Source organism: Sinocyclocheilus anshuiensis, unplaced genomic scaffold (genome assembly GCF_001515605.1).
Source record: "Sinocyclocheilus anshuiensis isolate Anshui unplaced genomic scaffold, SAMN03320099.WGS_v1.1 scaffold1172, whole genome shotgun sequence".
In the NCBI taxonomy this organism is placed as follows: Eukaryota; Metazoa; Chordata; class Actinopteri; order Cypriniformes; family Cyprinidae; genus Sinocyclocheilus; species Sinocyclocheilus anshuiensis.
The window spans coordinates 285,613-295,624 of NW_015552679.1; the positions used below are offsets into that span (position 1 = coordinate 285,613).

The window sequence follows — 10,012 nt, forward strand, 5'->3', positions numbered from 1 at the left end:
TATATATATTTATTTTATTTTTTTTCAGTCTTAGTTTTGTTGAGTTTAGTACTTTAAATTCTGAAATGATAACTTGAGCAGTTGATTATTATTATTATCATTATTATTATATTGCTTTTTAAAAACAGCAATATTCACAGTATCCACCTTATTTTGCGACACGGAAGTAAGCTATTTTCTGTGAACGTGCCAGACTTCCGATTAATTCGCTGCTATAGTAAATACCTAGAAGAATAACAAAAGTGACATAAATGGTAAAACTATTTTTTGCTGTTTATGATTACTATAATACATTAAAATAATATGATAAGCAATAATATCAAACTGCATAACGGCCTGTTTTTGTACAGCTAAAATGACACTTGAAGTTGTTAAAAATAAGGTGGATATACAGTAGATCCTGCTTTAACAGTGTGCCAGTATTCAGTTCTGAACATAGTGTTTAGGAAACCCTGTCATGCTGACTAGGATTAGTCTGCCACCTAGTGTTCAACACACGCTTAACCATTCCTAACAACTTTAGCAGGGGGGGCGGGGGTTCTTAGTTACTTTTTTTATAGATTATGAACACAGCATTCAGGTTTGTTAAATGTGTTAATATTTAAGCAGAGATCTCAGAACAGTAAGTTATTTTCCAGCACTTTTCACAGCTCACATGATTCCCTGATACAACTGGAATTTTCTTCCTCCACTAGTGTACTGTATGTGCAGATTTGCGTTTTGAGTTCATTTGAGTTAATGTGTTAATTATGTACCTGCTGGTCGGTATTTATATCTGTTGTCGTGTACTACTGAGGGTCCGTTTTGTCCCGGGCCCAATATCGCAGTGATGGTACGTACCCCTGTGGTCACCATAGCATGCCTGTGGCTCTAATGAATCCAGTTTTAGCACAGTGTTTACATTGGGAAAACATCAAATGATATTTATTTTTAGGGTTTTTTTCTGTCTTTTGGTAGAAATAAATGCTTTCATGGACTTTTTTTTTTTTGTATAGTGTGAACGGATCTTGTACAGAGCAATATTGTTAGCCTGTGTAACACACATTTCTGTCTGATATGTGAATGTACTTGGGTAAATCAAAAACAGTCCTCACACCAGCCATTCCGGTTATGCTTTGTAGCCAGTTTCGTCAAATAAATAAATATCATAATAACACAGTTCTTCAGTTAAATGGTGTCATAATTTAAGTTTTTTGTGAATTTATTAAAGTTTAAATTATTAAGATTATATATGAAGTTGTTTTAAATGCATTCACTTTGATTCGATTTTGGCGTGTTGTTGTAGCCATAAGGAATATTGATTTTACTGTTGCTTTTGCCCCCTCTGCTGTGCTGTAGTAAAATGTTATTTTTTATGTTATTTGTACTGCACATGCTCCCTCATCCTTCCTGCACGAAAGCAGCCACACGTGACCATTCCTTCTGCAAAAAAAGTTTCATGCTTAAAAAAAGCATTTTTTTATGATCAGAGATTTTGTTATACTGTCCGAGCTGTTTGTGTGAAGCATAAAGTCATATTTCAATCACTGTAAAAAGTAACTGAAAACCGAGTAAAAGCACAGATACTTAATTACAAGTTACAAGTCACCTATTTCAAAACAGCTTGAGTAAAAGTGTTAGAGTATCTGATTTTAACAGTACTTAAGTATTTTACTCACACTGAATGTAAGCTTAAAGATGCACTAGACAGAGACATGCCAGTGAAAAACAAGAAAGAGTTGATTTGCGAGGAGAGCGATCACGTTTATTTTATAAAACAGAACAACTCAAAAAAAAAAAAAAAATCCTTCAAAAAGGTATATTCAGTATAACAGATAAATAAAATAATGTTTATTTTATTTTTTTGCTTAATTTGTTTATTGAGCTTTTATAATAATAACAGGATAAGAATACAGGAGAATAGTGACAAAATAATGTTAAGTCAAATGAAAAAGTCAATGCATTCTTGCACTGGATGAGCTGGTTTCGGCCTCATTGCCGTTGTTAAGGAGCTCACATTCATGTAAAGTAGCCTCGTTGACAAGTTTGGGTGAGTAAGGGCAAAACGCATGAGATATGGTGCTTTCAGTGCCCTGTAGTTCTTCTGTAGCAAAAATAAACTGCTGCAATAAAGCTTGGTGCCATGCAAACTGTAATGTGTAATTGCAACACTCATTACAAATGTAGTGGAGTAAAGAGATGTAGTGAAGTAGAGAGTAGAAGTTGCTAATATCTTTGATACTCAGCAAAACTACAGAGTATCCAAGTACAGTGATTAATTACATTTACTCAAATACTTTACAGCTCTGGTGTTCTCTTAGTTTCTAACAGGCATGTGTCAAAGATATTGTGTCAGGTTTTGTCATGGCTGTGGACATTCACAACACGCTGTTGCAACCGTCCCAACATGCTGTCCCTTATCACATATTTGACATAAAAGCTTGCCATAGCATAACAAAATTGTAATTTTATGGATTAATAAAGAACACCTTTCAATATTCAGGTATCTCTCTAGTTAAAAATCAGTTTAATCAGTCTAATTTGGACTAATTTCCTTCTCTCTCCCTCTCTTTGTCTAACACACATACACACACTCACTCACTCACACACACACATACACTCACACACACACATTCACTCACTCACACACACACACACACACACTCACACACACACACACACACACACACAAGCGTCTAATTGGCTTGCTGAGCTTGACAGGTCTATTTCAAACCTAGAGTCTGTCAAGCAGACGTAAACAGTCAGTTACATAAAAAGATAGGCTAGTCTAATTTGAATCTAAAAAGTAAGACTGGTTACCACTTGGTTAACTGCTAGTTGATCAAACTAGTTCTAAAGACAGAGTTATGCAACTGGCCCCAGTTCGGTAAGCTTTCACTGAAGTTATTACATTTCTGTCTCTTGATTTTGATTAATATTTTGTAGTTCAGATGTATTGTAATAGTTAACCAGAACATGGTTATTACTTTTTACTTTTTTTCCTCCCCATTTGCTAGCCTTTGTCTTTATACAGCCAATTTAACTTATTACCCTGTCTGTGCACAAATAAAATAATTGAAAAATTATATTTAAGAATGATTTTATTACATTTTAATGAATGAGTGGACTGTGGCAAGCTTACAGCACCTTCTTTTTTTTTGCATTTTCAACTTGAATGTGTGCGGCTTCCGGTGTCATTCGCTTCCAGTTATTTAACCTGTCCAAAAACAGTCCGTTATGCTGCAAACTGGTCCTGTTTCTCATCATATTATTTTAATTTATTATTTAGTTTGATCGTTTACTGTAGGCTACTTGTTATTCTTAGTTATTCACCTATAGCACCGATACTTCCGTGTTGTGAAATAAGACGGATAAGATGAATAATGTCTCATAATACTGTTCCTTAACAGTTTTCATTTGTGTTCTGGTGAAGCAGAGGGTCAATAGGTGAACTGGACTCTGGAGGGCTTCGTGTTAAAGCTGCAGTTCCGCCTGTGACCACTTAGAGGCGCCAAATACTCATAAGAGCGCTCCTGCAATCACAGATAAACGATGGAAACTAAAACTTTGGTCTTCTTAGGAATTGATTTTATGAAAGAAATTACTAGAGTTATGACTGTAGTGTGAGTTTGTTCTGAGATAATGTCAATTCCAGATACACAGTTTGTGCCAGCCTCTTTTAAAGTCCTTTTAGTGATAATTGCAAAGAAATAAAACTTTGGTAGAAGTAGATCGCCATTATAAATAAATAATTTAAATATATTTAGTATTATATTATATATAATATGAATTCTTAAATATATTATTTTTTAAATATATAATTTGTATAATATAAACCATTTAATCGCACCTCAGTCACATGTCTAATCAAAACCAACTGATAATTTTAGTTAATTTCTGCTTATTTCTCTTTAATTATCAAATACTCTAAAACATTCAATATCACTAGTTTGTTTCTATAAGAAGCCGTCTTTAATGATCTCGTACAGATTTTAATATGTGCGCATGTCAAAACGCTTTGAACACATATAGCGACTATTTTTGTGGTAAAACACCATTATTATTATTATTATTATTATCAACCCACAGACTATACTTTCCCCCAAAAACAGTCCATATAGCCAAGTCAAATGTGACTTTATTACCTTAAAGTAAACGGTCAGGAAATACAAACACATATGCTCAATTAAATAATAATAAATGAAAAGACAAACAAGCTGATCGAGTCCATTCGATCCTGAAATTATAAATATAGATTCAAAGTGCGACTCTGATAGACTTCAAAGCACAAATCCAACTCGATGATAAATAGAGTTTCAAGACAATCCTATGTACAATTTCACTTTGCATTGAGAAGAGTTCAGATTCACTGTCAAAGATATCAACTGCACGACTAATGTACAAAAACGCACTTCATCTCCAAATTAGGCGTATTATTCTAGACTTGCTGGGTTAGAGACTTTCCGTTTCAAAATCAAGGAGCACAAAATAAAACAGTTCAGTTGGCAAAAACAGAATGATAAGACATTTGTGCAGCTGTTGAGGAATAAAATCCTTGATTTTCTTACGTAATAACATGCCTCGATAGACATGAGCGAATGGAGAAGATGCAGCGCAAATATGAAGGTTCAGCAGTTTATTTCATCTTTATCTGCATTAAGAGGTTATTTTTGTCACTGTATCCAAAAAGGACTAGTTTAAATATTCAATAACACCTGAGAGAGACCTTCTGCTGATTTAAAGTTAAATATGATCAAAATTGGCGTCTCTTGGCCTTCGCGTAATTTCACTGCACACACCGAGATTTAGTGCGTTCACGCTCTTGAAAATAAAGGCTGTTTAATGAACATTCCTGGTTCTTTGAAGACCAAAAATGATCAAAAAACACTTTTTGTATAGAGTTCTTGAGTTGCTACACTCTTACAAATAAAAGTGATTTAATGGTTCCATAAAGAACGTTTAACATCCATTACGCAAAAGATTCTTTATAATGGAAAAAATGAGTTCTTTAGATTTTTAAAACATTCTTTAAACTAAGAAAAAAACAAGTTTTAAGAACTTTTAGCTGAAATGTTCTTTGAGGAACCAAAAATGGTGGTTCTATCGCTTCGCTGCGTAAAACACCATTTGGAACGTTTACCTTTAAGAGTGTTCTTTGAAGATTGATCTGGCTGATGTTTTATAGGTTCTGCAGATCCGTGTTTTACGTTCTTTAAAGTACCAGACTGGTTTTCGAAGGAATTTGAGAATAAAAAGTCATGTTTCGGCTCTATTTAGAGCCTTTATCTTTAAGAACGCATGTTCTCTTGCTCTTTTCAGGGGCCGTTCTGGACGGGTTCTGTGTTGTGGATCATTTCCGGTGACTGGCAGGCTGGGCTGCCCGGTACACTCTGTTCGCTGTCGGTATCGCTGCCCTTTTTAACCCCGTTGGAGCCGGGCTCGCCGGGCTCGCCGGCGCTGTGCGTTTTCACGTGTTTACTGAGATGGTCGCTGCGCATGAAGCGCTTGTTGCACACCGGACAGGCGAATCTCTTTTCCCCGGTGTGTGTGCGTAAATGCCGCTGGAGCTCGTCGGACCTGGTGAAGCGCTTCCCGCAGAACAGCCAGTTACAGACGAATGGCCTCTCGCCGGTGTGCCAACGCAAATGCGCTTTGAGGTGCGATGTCTTCCCGTATACCTTCCCGCAACCCGGGATGTGGCAGCTGTGGAGCCCCTTTCTGCGCAGACTGGCCCCCGCGGGCCCCAGCAGCTCCGCCTCCTGACAGTTCGGGCAGTCGCAGGTCGCTCTGCCGGAGTACCGCCGGGTGGATGAGCGCGGAGACCCGGCAAGCGGTACCACTGGAGGCCCGGCTAAAACTGCGCTGTTAGTACCTAGGTTGGTTTCTGGGTAAGTGGCGGATAAAACCGGTTTGAATCCGTCCATCAGGTGCTGCCCACCTGTGAGGAGATGCGGAGACGGACTGGCGCTGAACGCGGAGTGAGTGAGGGAGGAATAGTCTGAGTTGTACCCGCCCAAGGGTGAATGCAAAGAGGTCTGGAGCGCGGCGCCGTTCGCGCTTTGAACATCAATCCAACCGGTGCCCACATCCCACCAGGAGGACCCGCCACCGGCGCTCACGTCCCCGGCGGAGATGCCTGCGTGCGTGGATTTGAACCACGTCTCATACGGGTGCGCGACGCTCATCCTCGGGTAAATCCCCTGCAGAGTGTCCACTTTCGAGATGAAGACCGACTGCGCGCTCGCGTCCTGAGAACTGTTGGCGACTGAAGTTTGAAACACAGGATAGTCGTTTCCAAACGGACTGGTGGAGGTGTTTGTGCCCGTTAAGGAGAACGAGCTGTTGGCGCTGAACGAGTCGTTCCGCTGAGCGCCGAACGGGGAGAGAGAACAGCTGCTGGGTGATGCGCGTTTCCACGGGTGAAATCCTCCTTTTCCAAACGAGCCGCCGTCCGAGGAGGGACTCGAGCTCCCGATTTTGTTACAGGTCGCTGCTAACATGGCCAATGGAGTGGATCCAACCCTCGGTTCCTCCTGTGACCACAAAAACATTTACATTTACTTCCATGCGTTTAGAAGACGCCTTTATCCAAAGCGACTTCCAACAGAAGATCAAAAGACACAACAATAATTGGTGATATTGTTTACAAAGCAGATAGGAGATCAAGGACTTTTCCCTTTGAAACATATCAAAATATGGTCAAGCATAACGTGAAATAAAGAGCTGCAATTGTAACGCCGCCCGTTTTGCACATTTTCCCGCAATAAACTTTTTAGGGACAATTGATTTGTTCATGGGAATAATGCAATCGAAATGTATCACATATTAGCTTTTTGCATTTCATTGATTTGCTTTAGCACAATTTAAGTATAGTTCTACAAAGCAAAGAGTTGCAATTAAAAACTCAATCCATTGCACTAATATTCCTGCATTAAACTTGCTCATTTTCCCGCAATAAACTTTTTAGAGACAATTGATTTGTTCATGGGAATAATGCAATCGAAATGTAATCACATATTAGCTTTTTGCATTTAATTGATTTGCTTTAGCACAATTTAAGTATAGTTCTACAAAGCAAAGAGTTGCAATTAAAAACTCAATCCATTGCACTAATATTCCTGCATTAAACTTTGCAGAATCCGTAATGCCGTCAGATGCTCTTTTCATTAAAAATAAAGCTTCCAGTTAAAGCCAGAAGGATTTTGACAGCCTTATACTATAGGAGAAGCTATACCATCTATGTTTTAGTGTTTTTAAAGAACACAGGAACTAAAACAAAACACCGATCTGAAGAACCTAATCAAACAGCAGTAACTTTTTACTTTCCAGATTGTGTTTTTTATATATATATAATTACAGGATTCTTTGGTGAAAGTCTTCAAAGGAATGTTCAACGAATATTATGTTTAAAGAACACTTATTTTTAGGATTATACCATATGCTCCTGCAATCCGAATGCAACTCGACAGCATTACGCAGAATTACGCACAAGCCTGCTTGTAGCCTAATGTAAATACACAGCAAATCAACTTTAAACAACCTTAAATTGTTCTCATTTCAGCTGAAAATCCACTCGAGAGCGGTACCTTTACTCACCCCAAGAAGTGAAGTTGCCATCACCTGTGAAAGTTCTTCTCATTTATAAGTCCCTCGGCTGTTTTGGAGACTTTCACCGCCCACCGCTGCACAAATGCGCTCGGCTCGGGCTTTGAAGATCCGGCAGATCCCGCACGACCAATCAGATCGGCCGAAACTCTCGGGAACGCTGCGTTCGGCGAAGATGTCATCGGCGGAGCTCTCGGTGACGCGTTGCCCGGTAGAGTGGGAGGGCGAGTGAACCTTTCGAGGACCTTTTTTTTTTAAATTGTTGGGGAAACCCATGTAAGGATAACTAATATTTTATGCTAATGAGATGCGTGTGGGTATTTCTTCATTTTTTTTCCCCGCTGCGCAAAATTCAACACTAACTTTAATAATCTGAATATAAAAAAAAAAAAAATTACAGTGCATGTTTTTTTTTTGTATTCTTCAGGATCTGTGTTTTCAGGGGTTGTGCGTGCATGTTGAATTCTGGTCGGAGGGCGTGGGAGTGTAAGTGGGTGTTGCACGTGCAGCTTCACAAACAAGAGGAGATGAACTTCATCCACGAGCTCTTTCCTCTTTCCTCTCTTTCACAACACAGATTCATGTGTGCTTAATCCACAGGCAGTCCCGAGCTCCAGTTCTGATCTGATTTACTCCTAATCTAAACCTAATCTATACAGTTCTGTAATTGTTGTGCAAATTTCGAGTTAAACATAATTGCAAGCGTCGCGAAGTGATTTCCAGTGCTTCCATTATGTATTCTTTACTACTTCTAATGCATTCATTACAGATTATAAAATTTGAGTGTAAGAAGAGATGAATTTGAGATTCACTGCATGATTTGAGAAGGTCGCAAAGAGCGTTCTGGGCTTCAGGAAGCAAGAAAGCATGCCCATCTGTACAATAATATATAGGCTAGTTCATTTGATCACGATCACAAATTATTATTTAGTGATCTATAAATAGCTTATAGCCTATATATTTTTATCTGCATGTTTAAACATTTATTTGCAACTTTTACAAAACGTTTAATATTTTTTTTTTCTCCCTAAAACTTTCTATTTATTTCCAGGTCGATTTTTTGACCAAGAAAACAAAAGCACATTAGTGATCTAACAGTAACTGTATGCAGCGCACGTGGACACCATGCGTTTAATTTGACTTTCAAATTTAATAAAGAGGTGAGCTTTAATCGCATGCTATTTTATTTGTTTGATATTAATGTTCGATCATAACAGGGCAGCGGGAAATGTTAATTAAAATCACGCGCGGGATCAATGCAGTTTTAGGATCATCACAATTATAGAAAATTAATTTAGAGCGCGAGACTCGGTCAAAAGCATCACAGACTCGTTTGGTTGCATATATAATCACGCAAAATATTTTTCTCATTTTGGCCAGCATTATTCGTAAAATGTTAATTTATCTTCTCTGTTTATTTTTCTCTAAATCTTTTTAATTTCAGGAAACGCGACCTATAAATGATACATATTTTAGTAAAAATGGTGTTCCAATGGAAAATGTGTCTTGTTATTCTGTATTTTATATATTGAATATTTCATGTACTCTCATTTACTCTTGGAAACACTGGATAAATAGCCTACTCAAGTGAAAACATGGTTTCATATTTTCTGTTTTTCCCGTATGACTCTTTTCTCCTTTTCTTCAAATACAGCAAAACCAGTCAAAAATATATCAGCCGTGTAAACTGATCGCCCTTTCTATATAAAATTAATTTAATAAAAATATCTGTGCGATAATTTCGCAGTCGACCAGTGCTGGTGAAGTTAACCAGAGTTCAGAGGTCATGCATGATACAGTAGACCTGCACATATGTGTGTGTTGAACAGATGTCTCTCTCGCATTCTTTCCCACACGTATATGTGCAGAAATCTCGTGAGGAACCTGTTCTCATAATAAGCGCGTTAACACGGACCACCGAGCACCGACAAAACGCACCGACAGAGAGAGAGAGGGGGGGAAGGGAGGAATAGGGGGGCTTTAATTGTCTCCTTGTTGGTTTTTGAGAAAACGTAAAAAATCTCTCCAGAAATGCACAGAGAACGCGTTTAATATCCTGCAATTACATGACAATTAAAGGGATAGTTCACCCAAAAATGAAAATTCTGTCATCATTTACTCACCCTCATGTCGTTCCAAACCTGTATGAGTTGCTTTCTTATGTTGAACACAAAAGAAGATATTTTGAAGATTGCTGGTAATTAAAAAGTTGGTGGTTACCATTGACTTCCATATTAGGAAAAAAAAAAAATACTATGGAAGTCAATGGTAACCACCAACTTTTTAATTACCAGCAATCTTCAAAATATCTTCTTTTGTGTTCAACATAAGAAAGCAACTCATACAGGTTTGGAACGACATGAGGGTGAGTAAATGATGACAGAATTGTGAAAATTACACAATGTAGGACCTTTATACAGTGCGTGCC

The 10,012-nt window shown here is 38.1% G+C and overlaps 1 protein-coding gene across 1 annotated transcript; it reads right to left on the bottom strand.

Moving 5' to 3' along the window:
- Positions 1-5,108: 5,108 nt before the first annotated feature.
- Positions 5,109-7,652, bottom strand: LOC107667576 (transcription factor Sp8-like). The gene is made up of 2 exons (XM_016459272.1): positions 7,576-7,652; positions 5,109-6,512 (listed from the first exon to the last, which is right to left on the bottom strand). Exons 1-2 carry the CDS (start codon positions 7,594-7,596, stop codon positions 5,295-5,297), a joined length of 1,239 nt encoding a protein of 412 aa, XP_016314758.1. The 5' UTR covers positions 7,597-7,652; the 3' UTR covers positions 5,109-5,294.
- Between the last annotated feature and the right edge of the window lie 2,360 nt (positions 7,653-10,012).

Excerpts from the sequence above, each read along its gene's own strand:
- LOC107667576 (XM_016459272.1), bottom strand. The coding sequence starts at position 7,596 with ATGGCAACTTCACTTCTTGGG. Across the intron at positions 6,513-7,575 it reads TGGCAACTTCACTTCTTGGG|GAGGAACCGAGGGTTGGATC; the intron begins GTGAGTAAAGGT and ends TTGTGGTCACAG.